At 41.7% G+C, this 18,197-nt stretch overlaps 1 protein-coding gene across 3 annotated transcripts in view; it reads left to right on the plus strand.

The window, feature by feature from the left end:
- Positions 1–4,073, plus strand: part of PPM1A (protein phosphatase, Mg2+/Mn2+ dependent 1A) — a 39,039-nt gene extending 34,966 nt beyond the window's left edge. For 2 of the 3 annotated variants that reach the window (XM_019550924.1, XM_019550925.1), the window contains exon 6: positions 346–435. In XM_019550924.1, coding sequence (XP_019406469.1) covers positions 346–393 — 48 coding nt within the window. In that variant the 3' untranslated portion in view covers positions 394–435. Of the gene's footprint in view, positions 1–345 lie in introns of all 3 variants that reach the window. The other variant, XM_019550927.1, reaches the window with a different exon arrangement.
- The last annotated feature ends 14,124 nt before the right edge of the window (positions 4,074–18,197 follow it).

The raw sequence follows: 18,197 nt of genomic DNA on the forward strand, positions 1-18,197 counted from the left end.
ACATGGCGATTTATATCTACATTGCAGTTGAGAAGTGGGACTTGAAATGGGTGTAAACTAAACTAGTTTTTATCCTAGCCAAGTCAGGTAACAGTTAAGCTGCCCAACAGTGTTTTAAAGATGTTTCAAGGTATCTTAAGTCTTTGTAAACAACTAATGTTTTATATTTCACAGCAGGCTTTAAAATGACACATAAAGCTTTTAAAGTAGTAAATATTTCTAATTTATACTTTTGTATAAAATACTTGTAAAATATTATTCCCAGTAAGAAGCTCTTCATGAAAAGGGAAAAAAACAACCCCAGAATCCTAAAATTATCCAATTTTTTTTTTTTACCCTTTTCAGTCTGGATTATCCAGAAACTGCTGTAATTTTGGGCGCTCCAGACTTTAAAGGGTTCCTTCTTTTTTCTTTAAGGACTCTGCATCAACTGATGATATGTGGTAAAACTGCCCATCTAGCTGTGGAGTTAACGTTCATCCTTCAAATGAAAGTGCGGCCCAACCTCAGTGACCCTTCTTAACGTCCACCCTCAACCTTATTTAATGAAGGGAATATGATGTGTTGGAGAGTGACTACACCAGAAAACTACAGCAGTACGACATCTAGCCCAGGAACTGATGATTTTTGTATAACAGACTTCTGTAACGTGATCTCAAACCATAATTCATATTGTAAATCAGACTCCAGCAATTTATGTTGTATGATTTTGTTTTTGTAAAGTGCAATTGTCCTGTACAAAATGCTCATATTTAATTATGAACTGCTTTAATTCACTATCAAAGTTAGAAGAAACGTTTGGCTTGTTGTGTGACGCAACAAATATATAGCCCTTTAAAATCATGTTGTGGTTTTGGATTGCAAGGAGCAGCAGCCTAGCCAGGTAGATGCTCAAGAGGTGCACAAAACTGTAAGGATTACTTATTTATATAAAGCTGAGTGTTTGGACAGTTTATCCCAACTATCACGTGTGAATTGCTTGGCGGTGGAAAAATAACACAGTATACCGCTTGTTCATGTTTTCTGTTGCTGTTTATAGTGATCCCACTCCTGTTCTCATTTGAAATAAATTGGAGATTTGGCTTGACTTCAGTGGAACAGAAGATCATGCTCTGTAATAATAGAGTGGGTTCAGAGGCATACCAATTTTGGGGTTGGAAAGCCTTGATTCTTCACCTGCCTCTTACAAATTCTTACATGAAATTTGCTAATCAGTTGAGCACAGAGGAACAACTTTCTACATACCAGTAAGCATCTACAGCATTTTAACTATCCTGAGTGGCTGGGTTGGCTGCTGTTCCAAATAAAATAGTCTGAATTCCATTTTATCAATAAAGCTTGATTTAACAAACAAGAAATTTAACCATATACGTGTAATTCCTTTTTTCCTGCCTTTTACAATTTCAGTGCCATTGTAAATGCGGTTTTCACATGTGGGAAATATTTTAATAATTGTATCCCATTTTTAAAATGGGGAGAACTCTTGACTTCTGCCCAAGGCATAGACAGACACTAGAGGATGTAGCAGGTGTAATCTTAGCCTATATTTTTACATGTGTGTGTGTCTCTCTCTCTCTTTCAGGCTTTTTATTCACTGAGATGTGCATTGGCTTGAATTTGCCTACTGCTTAATGAAAATACTTTTGTCAGAGCCTGACAATCTTAACATTTTTATCGTGGGTTTTTTTTGTTTTGTTTTAATTGGCCCATTTATTTGGAATAAGAAAGTAGTGGTTAAACAGTATTTGTGATTTGAAACATAGCATGTTGACAATATTTAACTGTTGGTTATTAAAATTCTAATTTTTAAATTTTATAGGAGTAATAAACTAATTTGATTTAAGCGTAGCTTTGTCCCATTGAACATTCAAAAACGAGTTTTCAGATCAGTCATGTTTGCAAAACTACTGTTTTGTGCACCTTGTATTGTCTTTTTAGATTGAGGATATTGTATTTGTTATTAATATATAGTTTACTTTAATCATTCAGTAGGCAGATTCCCCAAAAGTAAAATAAATGAATAAGTAGATTGTAAAATTTTACTGCAACTAAAAAAAATGAAAACTTTGGTGTATAATTACTTTTTGATAGGAAAATGTAGTACGTTGCGTTTTACTATAACTTGTCTTCTCCCTAACTTTGAAATATACATATTTGTATATATAGCCTTAAAACTAATGCAGAGTTAGGGATCACTGAACAGTGAAAAAGTAACTTATAGTGTCTCAGAATTAAGTATAGTATATACCAGCATTTTTTTTCTTTTATCCCTTTTGTTTATGTGTGGTGCTTAAATGTTACTTCATTGTATTCAATTTGTAACCTGTTCAAGCATGAATGAAGAGAACATAAGCACTATTTGTATTTATAAATTTATAGCAATTTTGCTTAAAGAACCAATTCCTTACCTACCTACAAATAAATGCTTAAAATGTCTAATTTTGTTGTAGAGTGCAAAACTATAATAATGTCATAGCTTCGCAGGCACCTAATGAACATATGTATTTAATACTGCACAGTATACTAGTACAGGAAGCTAAACTTATTCTAGGACTAGACTAGGCAGATAAAGTTCTGTTCATTACTTTTCTACATAGACTAAAGTTTAGTTCTGGAAACTGCAAAACCTTGAACTGGACTGTGGAAACTTCGAGATATAAAACCTTTAAAAATTGCAGAATTGTGGTGGAAAGCCATATTTCAAACAATAATCACTTAAAATGTGTCAGTGACATACTGTATATTTAAAGCCTTTTCTTATGAGGCCCTTTCTAAAGAATATAAAGAACAATTCTGCTATTGCTACCAGTGCTGCAACTAGATTCGGAGGTAAAGGAGGAATGTTTTTTGCCATCCCTTCTTTTTCTGCCTTATGTTTAGCGCTTTAATCTGGTGAGAGCACTGAATCAATTATGTGCGCATAAACACTGCCATTTTAGGTACGGAGTAGAATTATGAAGTACATGAATTAAGTGCATAAAATATTCTAGCAAGGGACTAGCTGTACTTTTCACTAAGCAGCAAAAAGAAAAATTAAAAAGGCACTTTTGCACCTTTGTGCATTTCCTTTTTGCACCAGTTAAACTTTTTTTTTCTTTTAATGCTAAAAACATTAGCACCTCAGGGGCAAGATAGCAAAATTTTTGAAGTATTGTGTGCTATTTATTTCCCTCTGGAAGAAGATTTTGTGTGTGACATAAATGCACTTGTTACGTTCAAATATGTATTTTGAATATGCATTCAAATAGGATGGTCCCAACTTTCTCATTTTTAAAAAAAAAAAAAAAGGCAATGACATTTTGTAAGGTAACTTTGCTTCCCATGCTGTTCAAGTTTCTGTTGTTCCTTTACATTTGACAGCTTCACTGGTTTCAATTTCTGTGAATATTGTTGTAGCCAGATTAAATGTTTTCACTGATCATTTTGAGGGGGGATGTGACCTGTACTGCTTTTGTAGATGACACTGTTTTCAAATAATTGTATGCGACTCGGAATTCACTCAAGATAGGGTTTTTAAAAATGCATTAACTTAAAAAACCACTATCCAACTTGATTCAGTTGCATTTTTCAGTGGGCTCTGGTTTTGCAAGACTCTTGCACCCATTTAGAGACTTGCTGCATAGACATGTTGGGGCTTCCCATACACCATAGATTGCAAAACAGCGGGGTTTACAGTTGGCCTGCTCAATCAGTGGCACTAGAGAGGACTTGTCCCTTTTGCCATCATGCAGTTTCTTTCTTCAGCAGAAATTAGAATCGGACAAAAGAATTTCATCTGTATTGTCATGAAGAGATATGGTAATCCCAGGACAGTGTGTTACTACAACAAGATGCCTGAAGAATATTAGCCAATAGTTAAATAACTACAGCATTCTCCTTGATGGTTATTTTTGTAATGCATGGTAGTTATTAACATCTTGTATTTATGGGTATTAACTGACTTGACTATCAAATGATCTACTGCATAGTTTCCAACTGAATTGGTTAAAAGCTGTAAGATTTGAGTCATTTTGCTCAGTCCAAGAACTTGAAAATTCGTAAGGTAATTGAAATAAACTGAAACATGGAACATAGTTTTTATTACAGCTGATCTTTTTTTTTTGAGGGTGGTGCTGTCTTAGGTAACTCGTGACACTTCCAACTGGCAGATGCTTCTTACTCAACATTAGTGTTCATCATTCAAAAAAAAAAAAAAAAAAAGGGACCGGTTCTTTCAGTAGAATCTTTTAAGGAAAGGTAACAGTCTTTGCTTGAAGATCCTCTTGTAGAATTGGCTATAAGGTTTTGCTTCAGTATTAAAACATTTTTAAAAAGAATTGAATCACAGAATTGAAATATCATTAGTTTTTTGGAGGTGTCCAGGGTGAAAACATCACAAATATATCAATTTCTGGTAGGACTGTGCAAACGAAGGTACAGTTTCCATTACAAAAGGCTAACAAGATGGTTGCCATCATTAACAGACTCAAAAAAAAAAAAAATGCCTATCATATTTTAATTTTGTTCCAAAGGTTCATGCAAATGCTTGTTGTTACCTTGAAAACTTTATGAGCTCAAATATGGTGACTTTGTTAGAGAAAGCTTGGTATGTTTGAATACCAGAAATTTGTGTAGAGTGTAAACTCGTTCAGAGCATGTTGTGTAACAGGCAGCTCATTATTTGAAAATTTTACTAACGTTCTTTTTGTTCATGATTCGTTTCATGGAGAAATGAACACCTGCAATAGTCCTGCCCCAATTATCACCTGCGCCCCCCATATTCTGAAACAAAAACCCTTGAAAATTGTAATGGTCCAGTTTTCTGCAAGGGTTAAACTTCCTTACAAGTCAAAATATGTTTCAATAACCCTTCTTATCTACTGTTTTCTAAAAATTCAACTTAAACCAGCATTGCATCTCCCTGTCGCTGGCTCAGATTAAGTTTTCTGCCTTCAGCAAGAGACAACTGATGCCTCTTGAAATATACTCAGACCCTATGAATGTTCAGGGTGCTGTGCTGAGCAAAATGAATGCTATTTCTGCCGTGAGCCACAAAGCTAACGTGAAAAGGGAAAGAAGCTGAGAAGTGCATATTAAGTATTTTGCTTAGCTGGGCAGGTTCTGGAAGTGCCGGCTCTGGGAATCCGATCCTTCAGCGTGCTCTGCATGAACGGTTCTCCACCTCCACGTGGAGTCGTCTTGAAGCCAGTGGGTCTCTGCACAGATGCAGGAAGCTGAAGCTTCTTGCAGGATTGCCTGCTTATACAAAATCACCTTGCTGGGCTGCCAACAGAGCCAGTGGCTGCAGGGGAGAGACTCGTGCCATGTACCATGGTAATTGTCAGCATGGCAACTCGGGAAGCCCTAGTAACAACTTTGTAGACTTTCCATTCCCCCTCCTTTTGTATGCAGTGATTCATTCCAGAACTGCACCATTTTTGTGATGTGCACTGACAGTGCCATGGTTATACCCTTCCCTTTTAACGACACACTTTTTTTCTTCAAAGTCTCTAAAATTTGTCAGCTTACTCTTAAAAGTCCCCAAAATGACTGCCCTGCCTTCTTTTGCCCTCCTAGTTTCTGAGATCCTGGGAAGCAACCCCTGTTTCTTCCGTGTGCCACCAAGTATACTTAAACTTGACCATAGTTCATATGACCCTAATATGTCATGGAATAATGGTGTGATGGAGAAAGTTGGGTTTTTCACTTTTAGCAAGCTGAATGACTTGTTGACTTGCAAGGAAGTGGATCTTCAGTATATTTCTGAGTTAATTTTTGTCTTGGCTTTGCAGTTCACCTTTGATTCACTGCAAAGCACTTTTTCATTGCACATAGTCACAGTTCTAGGATTTCCCTCAAGCTTGAAGGACCATCCTGTACTTGGTTCATCTTTACTAGCTTCTCAAGCTAAAAATTGAAGGAAGTTAGGCTTACGACATTTCCTCTTATGCTGGCAATGGAAAAATAACTCCCGTTAGAATATGGTTCTTCTCTGTAAAGTTATCTGTAAAACAAATGAACAACAAGGTTAATATTGATTGCATTTCAGCAATCGTGTCTGTCTGGTTCACACGAAAATGTTTTTTCCTATGGTCTAATTCTGAAGCTGCTAAAAGTCAGGCCGGGTTCTTTCTGTGTCATACTTCACCAATGATGATAACTCCTCTGCCTTGGGTTTTTAGACCAACTCCTCTAAGGACAGCTGGCCACACTTCAAAAATATATGTGGGTGTCTACAATGCAGATAAGTGCTTTGTGGGATTTTTCAAATGTGCCTTAATTTTCCAGTGGTTTGTGCCTAGGCACTTTTTTGAAATCCCATAATGCATCCATATATCTTTTTAGATCTGGCTTGTGCTGCTCACTGTGTAGGATGGTGAAGCCTTCTGAAAGGGGAGGAAGGGGGGGGACGGGGAATGGGTTTTCATTCTCCAGTCTCTTGAAGTATGAGCCACACTAATAATCAACCTGATCTCCCCTAGCTGCAGGAAGTAGGAGTACATTTTACCTGTAGCTGACAAAGTAAGCGGGACTCTTCATACGCAGTGGGAGCAGGCCTACTGAGTAAAGAAGGTGCCATTATTGATAGTAGAGGACAAACAACAAACTTCCTGTTGGATTTAAAGGAAGTTGGGTCAAAAATAATCATTAAACTTTCTTACGTGTGTCAAAAGCTGTAGATTAAGATTCCCAGCTTTAAATGCAACTAATTTCACTCATGGCTTCACATTTTGCATTTCATGTCTATTTGTACACTGGAAATAGGGTCATCCATTTCACTTCCTAGGTTTTAGAGATTAGGAAAACACTGCTGTTCTTAACGCAGATTATTGAGGCAAGTTTAAATTTGATGGCCCAATCCTGAATGTTGCAGGCACATTTAGGTTTCTGCCCTGCGTGCTGTTTTACAGAGACTGATGTACATGCACCATGTTTTTTGCAGATTTAGAGCCTGCCTTGGGTTGGTTTTAGCTGGAATTTAAAGAGGAAAAAAATGCAGTAATTTTTTTACTAGATCATCAGACTCAATGTTCTTTTAAGGAGAGCAAGGTGGCAATGTTAATAGGTGTTAGTTTCCTAGAAAACAGCGGTTGCTTAATCTTTCCAAGATCTAAATGAACTGTTTTCCTTGAAAACATCAGATAGGCATAAATTAAAAATTTCTTCTCTTATGCGGCTTTCTACTTATGGCTGGGTAAAGCTTAGGAAACAGATGCAACCAGAGAGAATTTTTCTGGCACTAAGATGTCTGAATAAAACCATTTTTAAGTGCTAGGCTTGAGTAATACTATTTCTTGGGTAATACAATTTCTGTGTCCAGTGACAAACCCTACTGAGCAGTCTGGCAAGGAGACAAACCGTGCCTGTATTTTTGAGGAAGGTGGTATTCTTGCCAGCAGTTTGATACAGTGTCAGTGCTGCAGCATGAAACATCCAAAATATTAAACTAGAAAATCAGCATTTACTATGCAGATCCCAGAACATCCCGTAACACTAAGTGTTACTACCATAGTGTAACCACTTGATTCTGGAAGTCAGGATTTCCTAGCGTGCATGATGTTGCTGGCTTTGGGATTCATTGCAACCTTGGGTACCAAGTGTTTGGATTAACCAGGTCTGTTGATTAACTGTAACTCTTTGGTGCCAGGAATCTAGTACTTGTAAGTGCTAAATCAAGCAAATTCTAGCTGTAAAAATACCATATAGCTTGTTGCCGGGAAATCCCAACCACCAGTGCCAAAGGGTTAATATGAGGAGAAGTTCAAAAGCATGGACTCTGTTATGGAGGGGAAATGGAATAGTTTTAAGAGTATGGAGTCTTTGGTTTAGTTTCTAGAACTGGCTGCTTGATGAAATCCTTTGAACAAAATTTATTATTGCATCTGTTTTAGTGCGAAGGCCATTTAGAAACGCTGAAGTAGTTTTTCACTTGTCCTCCTTACACAGCTGACTCCATGTCATAGCAAAAGACTTCATTTGTAGTGACCTGCTGTGCCTGTCTTTGTAGAAAATTCATAAGCTCTTCTTTATATTTTGTGGAAGTGTAACCTATTCATTGATAAACTGTATAGTGTGTTATGAATGGAGGGATTTTAGCTTGAAAAGCATGTTTGCAGAATACACAGCTTCATTATGAAATTTATAAATTTAACAGAGTAATATACAAGAGCAAAATTATTTTCCTTAGGTAGAATGTATAACATTATATAATAAATTATTCTTCCCAGTAATTCACCCACTATTTAGTTTTACGCAATTCAAACTGTGTTTACAGAAAGTTCAATAAATGTATATTTTGTACTATGTACAGATTCCTGGTCCCAAAGAAAATGTGTGGACTTAGTTTCTAACTTTGAGATTGTACCTTTTTTTTTTTTTTTTTAATTTGTTTGGAGTCAATTGAACAAATTGCATTAAGCCTGTTATCTGTGGAAGATTGTGTTTGTGGGAAGGGAATTAGAAATCTTTCTTTTTTGCAAAGTGGTTCCACTAAATAAACAGGCAATTACATCCTGTGTGTTTATTTGACTGCTATGGTATAAAATATTCTCACTTCAATTATTTTATTGTTGTTTAAATAAGAGACTCCTACATCAGACCTCATTAAATGTTACAAATCAAGTCTGTTGATTAAAATGGTATATTGTGCATTTATTTGCTTATTCATTGGTCATACTGAACCTGCCTCCTCCCCCCCAGCTTTACTGTCCTTTTCTCCACCACCTTTGTGTACAGTAATTTTAGGATAGAAGAGTTTGTGCTTGGTTTTGACTGTAGTGTGTGCTCGAGACTACATAGGCTGGGATTTTCAGGAGTTGTGGATGTGGATGCCTAGCTCCTTCAGGCTTTTGAAAATCCCAGCCCTGATCATTATAATAATGAGAAATATGTGGTCTGGAAATCCTCCTGCATTTTAGCTTGGCTTGAAGTTTATTATCAGTAGGAGGTAGAGGTTCCAATTGAGATCCAGAGCTAAATGCCAGCGAGATTCACTCGTTCCCCAAAAGAGCTCACAGCCCACTCCCTTTATTCTGCAAAAAATCACACAAAAGTTCAATTTAAAGTGTATGTATAAATACTTGTGAGATAAAGGGTGAAAGAAAAAGGGGGTTGTTGCTATTTTGCAGACAGTGGGGAAGGAGTGGAAACTATCTTCAGCTTGTACCCATTTCTGTCTTTTTGTCATTAAAAAAAGAAAAAAGAAAAAAAAGAAAAAAATACTTTCTAATTATAGCTGTGCAGGTCTTGAGTTTCCAGAAAGACTTTACAAACAACTGGAGACCTGATGGGATTCTGACATCAATTGTTTTGCAAATTAAAATGGATCATACTGGGTTTTGGTTTTGTTTACCACCTTTTTAATTTCAAGTAGAGCAAAGCTTGGTATCTTAAAGATTCAACCTCCTGTCCCCTTCGAGGGTTGAGAGTGCTTGCTGTTCTCCATAGTGCCAATCTGGCCTGTGGTGCAGGGCAAGCAGTTTGGTCTAGCGTGTCCCCTCCCATGCCTTGTGCCATGCCACTGATCGCTGCAGCCCTCTGCACTCTCCTTCTCCCCTCTCCTAAAGCAGGTACTGCTTACTCTTCCCCCCTCCTGTCTCTTATGGTAGTCACTGCTGGCCAGAGGTAAGCTTTCTTCCATTCCTTTCTCCCTCTGCCATTGGCAGCTACCTCCCTTCCTCTCCCTGAGTCTTTCCCCCACGTTACCCTAATGGAGGGGAGCCCAAGAGGTAGCCAGTTTGCAAACACCCTGCTTCCCACTCTAAAAGGTTGAACATGGCTCTGGCAGAATGAGGGGCAGTTACATAATTGCTTTCTGGGGGTATGACTGGCTTTATAAATGGAATAGAAGTAAAATGGGGCCAAGCACATAATTTCCTTTGCTGGTTACCATTGAACTTCTGTTTTAACTTTTCTTGTTAGCAAGATCCCTCCGAAGGTAACTGCCAGTCAATGCATGCTTCCTTGGACTTGAAAACTGCAGGCTGAAATATTTCTGCATGGTGTGACCCGTTCATCTCAAAGGGGGGATGCTACCTTGTTCCTCCTTATGTCCAGATTTCGTTGCAGGTTGTGAGGGGTTTTGTGAGTCACTTTGGACAGGGTTAGAATTCAAAAGGATCTTGGTAACCGAAGAAATGCATCCTGCTTATTTCAGACCAATTTCACAAGGTCAGAGTACTACATGTAGGTAGCACACAAGGGCGGGGAAGAACTGGCTAGATAGCAGCTCTGGTGGCAGGCAGCAGCTGCCACAGGACAGCTACACGTGTACGCTAGGGCTACGCAAAATTTCACTGCCTGTTTCATCTCGACAATTTGTTTTGACTCATTTCGAGCTCGAAACAGTGGCATTGAAACGAAACAAAGGACTTCGAAACAGCCTCAAAACAAAACGAAGCTCATCAAAACGTTTCGACACGTTCTGAGTTTCGAAGCAACCAGATGGTGGGAGACGGGAGAACCAGGGCTGCGCTCCCAGCGGCTCCGGGCTCAGCCAGGCAGGGAGTGCAGCCTGGCTCTCCCTGCCTCCCATGGCTGGGCTGCAGGAAGCCGGTCACAGCGTGCAGGGTCAAGGGGACTGAGCCCTGGCTCAGTTCCCCTCCCCGGTGCTGCAATCAGGCTGCAGAAGGGAACTGAGCCCAATCACTCAGTTTCCCTCCCCAGCCCTATGATGGGGCTGGGAAGGCAACTCAGCCCACCTAGGCAGAGTTCCCAGCCCCAGTGTAACCATTGGGCTGGGGAAAACGAATTCAGCCCAGCTCAATGGTAGCGCTTAGCTCAGCCCCGGTTCCCTTCCCTGATGGATCCCAGCGCTGGGGAGGGGAACTAAGCTATGGGGCCCAGTTCCCTTCTCCAACTCCCCAGTCCCTCCCTCATCTGGCAGGCAGACCGGGGTCCCGTAGCCCCGGGAGGAGTGGCACAGCCCCTGCAGCCCTCCTGGGGTTGGGCCCCGATCTGCCTGCCGGATGCGAGAGGCTGTTTCAAGCTTCCCCATGGTGAAATGTTGAAACAGCCTCGAAACGCAAGTTGAAATGGTGCCATTTTGCACAGCTCTAGTTACACGTGCGTGTTCCCGTAACTTCTGGCTGCTTCACTCAGCTGGGCAGAGGATGAAGCGCGGTCTGCATAGGCCGAGCTGTGAAAGGAGTGGTAGCAGCTGGCAGAAGATGTGGGCAGGCTATTTATGGTCCTTGTGTTACCTGCTGGGCACTTCAGTCACAGAGTTAGTGCGAAAAAGTGGTTGGCTCTTCCGCCACAAGGGCCTGCGAGTGGAGCTGCTCTCTCAGTGTTGCTGTAGTCTAATATATCAAAGATCATATAGCAGAGGAGACTGTTATAAACTCTTCCCACCTTCTGCTTGAGAAGCAATGGGCTTAAATTGTATCGAGGGATTTGGCTCGGACACAGGGAGGGAGCCTGGGTGGTGCAGTTGTCCCTGCCTCTGCCTCCCCTTTTGATTCCTGCCCCAACCACAGTTTAAAACCAGCTTCTAGTCAGGCAGCAGAAAGGGAGTCAATTGACTTCCATTATAATTCACACAATTCACTCCAAACTTTGCTCCATAGATTAATGACCCTCCATCCTTTAACAGACCATCAAGACCATTTAAATCAAGCTATCCCTCCTGCCAAAATTCTGCTGCCTGAGCTGCTCCTAGTAATGCAGCATCGATTTCCCAGCCTGCAATCAAGTTGCATTTGTTTTTGCTTCAAGCTTAAACCGAGGAATAGGCCCCTAGCATATGAGTAAAGTTTCCAGCTTTTTTCTAACTCGAGAAATATGTGTTGTTTTATAGGTGCTGATGCCTCTTGCTATGGGTGTCCCCCCACTTCTCAAAACTGCAGATCCACCCATAGTTAGACGGTACGAAGGACTTTCTAATTGTGAGGACAGCCTACGGAGGGAGGCTGCAGAATCTCCATCGCCAAGGGTCTACAAGCAGGTTAGACAAATGTGTTAGGGATGTTTTAGTTATAATTCATCCCGCCTTGAGGCAAGGGAATGGACTAGATGACTGTCCAAAGTGCTTCCCAGTGAATCTGAATTTTCTGTGAATCTGTGAGCATATATTGAATTCAATTATTTCAATTGTGGGGGTGGGGGAGTGGGCAGAGGGCACTAATGATTTCAGGGGGGTAGAAGTGGGCAGTTTTATTACTTAAAAATAAATAACAAATGAGTAGTACTTTTTTGCCCACCATTTTGAACACCTAATCTTTCTTCTTTTTTTTTTTTTTTTTTTTCAGTCTTAAAATAATGCCCGATCACATCAGGGGAAGGCATGTACGCATGAATATATCCACACACGCTTTTCCTTTCCATTGGTATTACTACTGGTAACACTGCATTCCTAGTCGGAGAAGACCTTAAGGTAAAAGATACCATGCATCCCAGCCCTTTTGGACCGATGTCTCTTGACATATTCTTCTTTGGGCAGTTGTATATCTCGAGTATGTACGTGCTCAGCCTATTATATTGCGACCTACAGCACAGCTGGAAATTAAGACAAATACAAGCATACTCTCCCTGTCAATCTCCGAAAAACCCAATCCTGATGAGCACAAAGCTTCTCGTTTCATTTCTGTGCCTGATGCAGAAGATTAGTTGCTGTGTAGTGCTGTTTCCACAGGCCCTCCTCCTTGCTGTCCACCAACATTTATGAGATCTCAGGGCTGAAATCCTTGAAGTTATTAGCTCAATCAGCGGAGATTTAGATGCTTTCTTCTTGATGCACAGAGATAGGGTCATTGACTGTCCTTAGCCGTAGGCCTTCTGTAATCGATTTCCAGAACAGTCTGAGGTCATTGCATTCCACCCCCTCTGGCATCCCAAGGATTTGTACATTGTGTGCTTTGACCTGATTTTTTTTTTCCTCCGCCCACAACATTTTGAGATAACGTGGTGATGCGCTGTTGTCCTTTGCAAGATGTTAGACAGCTGCAAAGATTCGATTTCTTTGTTGTATGATTTCATGAGAGTCCACACATTCAAGCCAGGCTTGCACTGCCACTGGCTGACCTTCCGTGTCATTTGCCAGACTCAGAGCTCTGATAAAATTTAACTGCTCAGAGGGTTAATTGGAGGCCTTCCTGTGATCTGATCTTTCTTTTAAGGCCCAATTTGGCAGGGTCTTATTCATCCGAGCCCTAATGAGGCCACAAGATCAGACCCTTCCTTTGTAAGAGGAACAGAGTTGAAATTTTCTGAATAAAGATGTTTTGTTTCTTGCTAAGATAGAGATGCATAGTTTCAACACATCTGACAAAAGAGGTTGTTGCCTATGAAAGCTCATGCCTCTGTGAGCCAGTTAGCCTCTAAGGTGCCACCCTGCCTTACCTTCTACATGATTTCAGACTCACATAGTGAACCACCTCCGTTTCTTATATTTTCCTCCTCCAATAACCAAAAATGAAGTTAGATTATTTGTCCATTACACTATATCACAAATACTGGAAATTGAATAGTCCATTTTAATTCTGCACAGTCTCCCTGATAAAATGTTTATATACTTCTGTAGGTGTTTTAGACAGGTCAGGAGGGGAGGTCCCAGCCCAGCACTTATACAATGTCAATTAGATTTAATGCCGTCAGATTATAACAAGCAAAAAGAAAGGGAAATGCTGCAGAGAGAAAAAGTTAACAGCAGGGAAAGAGTAAGATGCTAGTTATAGGCATGTCTTGTTAATCCTTTGCATTTCTTTTTAAAGTGGGTTGAATAAACTAAAATTTGCAGGCAGTGCCCAGAATGATGGCTTAGGTGAAGACCTGAATTGAACGCCCTAAGAATTAACTTAGCCCTGTCAATGCCATGGACTGATTTGGCTAAAAATATCGCCTCTGGGCTTTGTTTAAAACACGATCATGATATTGTGGCAAATGGAAGTGTAACACTTCCAAAAGTGACTGAGGCATTTGGGAGCTTGTGTTGAGAAATCTTTTGTCACTTAAATGCTTTGGAAAATTTTAGAGTAAATCAGTCATTTTCTCCACTAACAAACGCATCCACTTTCTTGGCAGAAATGAACAATGAAAAACTGATTCACAAATAAAATATTAGGCTTGAAAAAAGAGTCAACAAAATGCAATAGCAGCCCAGAGCACGAATCTTAGTTTGAACTTCAGACAAAGTGCCAAATGTTGTGGGCAATGGCATCAAAGGAAATTGTATGTCCAGAATGCTTTCAGCTGGGGTCTGAAAGGCAAATTTCCCTGTGATAAACTCTTCATTAGTTCCCCATGATAAACTCCCGTGACATTATCATGGGACGTGTTGCCTGTTGGGTTGGCTGTCACCAGTTGAAATTTTTAGCTATACGAAACCACATCTGGCTTCTGTACCTTCCTTTATAGGGAGGGAACGCCTGCCACGTGGGCAGAAGTTGATTCAGAAACTACCTTGGGATATGCTGGAAGCCTCTTCTTCTGAATCATTTAACATTAGCTAGACAAAACAGCAGTCCCTCTGCAGGCACTGTTCTATACTTGGCCAATGGAGGGACAAAATAATTTGAAAATAAATTAAATACAGGGGAGCAGTGAATGTGAGTTCAAGCCAAATAGACATATTAAAAGGTGAGCTGCAGAACCTGATTAAAATGTTAACTAGCATAGAAAATGCAGACCTGCTCTGAAGGGACTGTTTATTAATAATAAGGGCAGTGTCGAATTCTCTCTTTGTATCACTGCTTCCGCTTCTGTTTCTCATTAGCCTAGTCATGCATAACAGGATGGTTTTTCCTGACAGACCATTCTTGCAGCCCGACCTTGAGATTTCAGTAAACACTGGGTTCTTCCCTCCCACTGGAAACAACAAAGCTTGCAGTGGCCAGAACTTGTCCCCTGTGAAACCCGACTAATACAGACTCTCAGGATGCCATTTCTAGAGTGGGCTATCAGAGCAGAACCACATTTTGAGATGTATCAGACTGTTTTGAACGGATGCTATGTTTAATCCCAATATTGAAACTCAGGGAATCATCACAGCTAATAGGTGACAGGTGCCACCGTACGCAGTTGTTGAAACCTTGAAGTTGGACTGGTAAGCATGAGTGTGTACTACTAGATGGAAGACAGGGTAGGTTTGCAACTTATAAGTTAACCAAAGTGTGTGTGTGTGTGTGGTGAGCTTCAGCCCACAAAATCTTGTGCTATACGTGTGTATGTGTGTATGTACATATACATATATATGCATACACACATGCACACACAGAATCATAGAAAGTTAGGGTTGGACTTCCAAAGGCCACATCTAGTCCAATCCCCTGCTCAGAGCAGGACCAGCCTCAACTAGATCATTCCAGCCAAGGCTTTGTCTAGCTGGGTCTTCAAAACCTCCAAGGATGGAGAGTCCACAACCTCTCTGGGTAACTTGTCCCAGTGTTTTACTACCCTCCTAGTGAGAAAGTTCTTCCTCATATCCAATCTAAACTTCCCTTGCTGCAACTTGAGCCCATTGCTCCTTGTTCTGTCATCTGCCACCACTGAGAACAGTCCAGCTCCATCCTCTTTTTAAGTTTCCCTGCAGGGAGTTTAAGGCTACTGTTAAATTCCCACTCAGTTGTCTCTTCTCTAGACCAGTGGTCTCCAAACTTTTTTGATCGCGCACCCCTAGCAGTAAAAAATTTTTGAGCACACACCCCCAATATATGTATATTTACTGGGGGCACCACTGAGGGCGCCACTGTCAACCCCTCTGCATTGTGGAACTCCCATTCTTCTCTCAGGATACCTCGCGTACCGTACATGACATGTGATTGTCTGACATACGGACCGAGTGAGGGTGCCAGTGTCAATCCATATATTAAATATTCGTAAAGCTTAATTTCTTTCTTATTTTTTTAGATAAAAAATAAATATAACTAGAAGTTCTAATATTTTCTTCCTGCAGCCCAATGGATCATCTTGCGCACCCCCTGGGGTGCACACACCCCACTTTGGAAACCATTGCTCTAGAAGCCCAGTTCCCTCAGTCTTTCCTCACAAATCATGTCCCCTCCAGCCCCTGAACCATTTTTGTTGCCCTCTCCTGGACTCTCTCCAATTTGTCCACATCCTATCTGTAGCGGGGGGCCCAAAACTGGACACAGTACTGCAGATTTGGCCTCATCAGTGCTGAATAGAGGGGAAGAATCACTTTCCTCGACCTACTGGCAACACTCCTACCAGTGCAGCCCAGGATGCTGTTAGCCTTTTTGGTACCAGGGGCACACTGCTGGTTCATAATCAGCTTATTGTTCACTGTCACCCCCAGGGCCTTTTCTGCACAGCAGCTGCCCACCCAGTCACCCCCAGCCTATCCCAGTGCATGGGATTGTTCTGTCATAGGTGCAGGACTTTGCACTTGTCCTTGTTGAACCTCATAAGGTTTCTTTTGGCTCAATCTTCCAATTTGTCTAGGTCACTCTGACTCCTAGCCCTGCCCTCCAGTGTATCTCCCAGCTACTCCCCCCAGCTTGGTGTCATCTGCAGACTTACTGAGGGCGCTCTCTATGACATCTTCCGGGTTGGTGATGAAGACATTGAACAAGACAAGCCCCAGAACCAACATCCAGGGCACTTCACTTGATACCGGCTGCCAACAAGACATTGAGCCATTGATCCAGGGATCCGGGTTTTCCGTTTCCCATGGAAAAATGGAGAAAACCATGGATTTCCCCTTTTTATCAGAGAAAACATGGATTTCTCCTTTTAGCAGAGAAACCCGTGGATTCCCTGCTTTTGCAAAGAGCTCTGCAGGCTGGTTGAGCTCCAGCCTACAAGAGCTGTTTGCAATCAGGGCGGGAAACCCCCAGCCCTGCCCAGAGGGGAAGGGGGAGCGGAAAGGGTGGGGCCTGAGATTTTCCATCAGCCACAGCTCCGGGCTCAGCTCAGCTTCACTCTTTGCTCCTGGAGCCTGAGGCAAGTGGGGCTTGCAGGCAGCTGAGGGCCCCTCTGGCAGGGCTGGGAGGTTGTGAATCATGGCTGGGGTCACCGGTAGGGCTGGAAGGAGCCAGCAGCCGGTCCCACCTGAGCAGGCAGCAGCAGTTGAGGAGCTGGCTCTATGCTGCTTTTGCTGCAGCTGCCTGGTGTTGGAGGCAGGGAGGGGCACCAGCTGGGGGAGTGAATGAGGGTCACCAGCAGGGCTGCAGGAAACAAAGGGGAGGTTTGAAGGGCACCGTCAGGGCTAGAAAGGGCTGCAGGGGGTTTTTAATAATGGATTTTGGGGTTTTTATCAGAAAATTTGTGATTTTTTTTCATCAGAGAAAACCAGGATCCCTGTATGATTACTACTCTTGGAGCCCTATGCTCTAGCTAGTTTTCTATCTACCTCACAGTCCATTCATCCAGCCTGTACTTCCTTAGCTTGCCTGCATGAATGTTGTGAGAGCCCATATCAAAAGCTTTGCTAAAATCAAGGTACCACTTCCACCAGTCTCCCCATATCCACAGAGCAGTCACTTTGTCACAGAAGGCAATCATGTTGGTCAGGCGTGACTTGCTCTTGGTGAATCCATGCTGACTGTTCCTAATCACCTCCCTCTCCTCCAAGTGCTTAGAAATGGATTCCTTGAGGATCTGCTCCATGATTTTTCCAGGGACTGAGGTGAGGCTGTCTGGTCTGCAGTTCCCTGGATCCTCCTTTTTCCCTTTCTTAAATATGGGTACGATGTTTGCCCTTTTCCAATCATCCAGGACTTTTCCTGATCACCATGAGTTTTCAAAGATGATGGCCAATGGCTCTGCTGCCACATTAGCCAACTCCCTCAGCACCCTTGGGTGTGTCCCATCCAGCCCAATGGACTTGTACACGTCCAGCTTTTCTATATAGTCCCTAACCTGTTTTTTCACTGCTGAGGGCGTCTCACCTCCTCCCCAAACTGTGCTGCCCAGTGCAGTAATCTGGGAGTTGACCGTGCCTGTGTAGACAGAGGCAACAAAGGCATTGAGCACTTCAGCCTTTTCTGCATCCTCTGTCACAAGGTTGCCTCCCCCATTCAGCAAGGGACCCACACTTTCCCTGATCCTCCCCTTGCTACCGACAAACTTGTAGAAACTGATCTCATTACCCTTCACATCCCTTCCTAGCTGCAGCTCCACTTGTGCTTTGGCCTTCCTTGACTTCATCCCTGCATGTCCGAGCAATGCTCTTGTAGTCCTTCCTATTTAATTGTCTAAGTTTCCACTTCTTATGAGCTTCTGTTCTGCATGCTTAGGGGCAACCAACATGGGTTCATCAG

Source organism: Crocodylus porosus, unplaced genomic scaffold (genome assembly GCF_001723895.1).
Source record: "Crocodylus porosus isolate Cpor-Errol unplaced genomic scaffold, CroPor_comp1, whole genome shotgun sequence".
In the NCBI taxonomy this organism is placed as follows: domain Eukaryota; kingdom Metazoa; phylum Chordata; order Crocodylia; family Crocodylidae; genus Crocodylus; species Crocodylus porosus.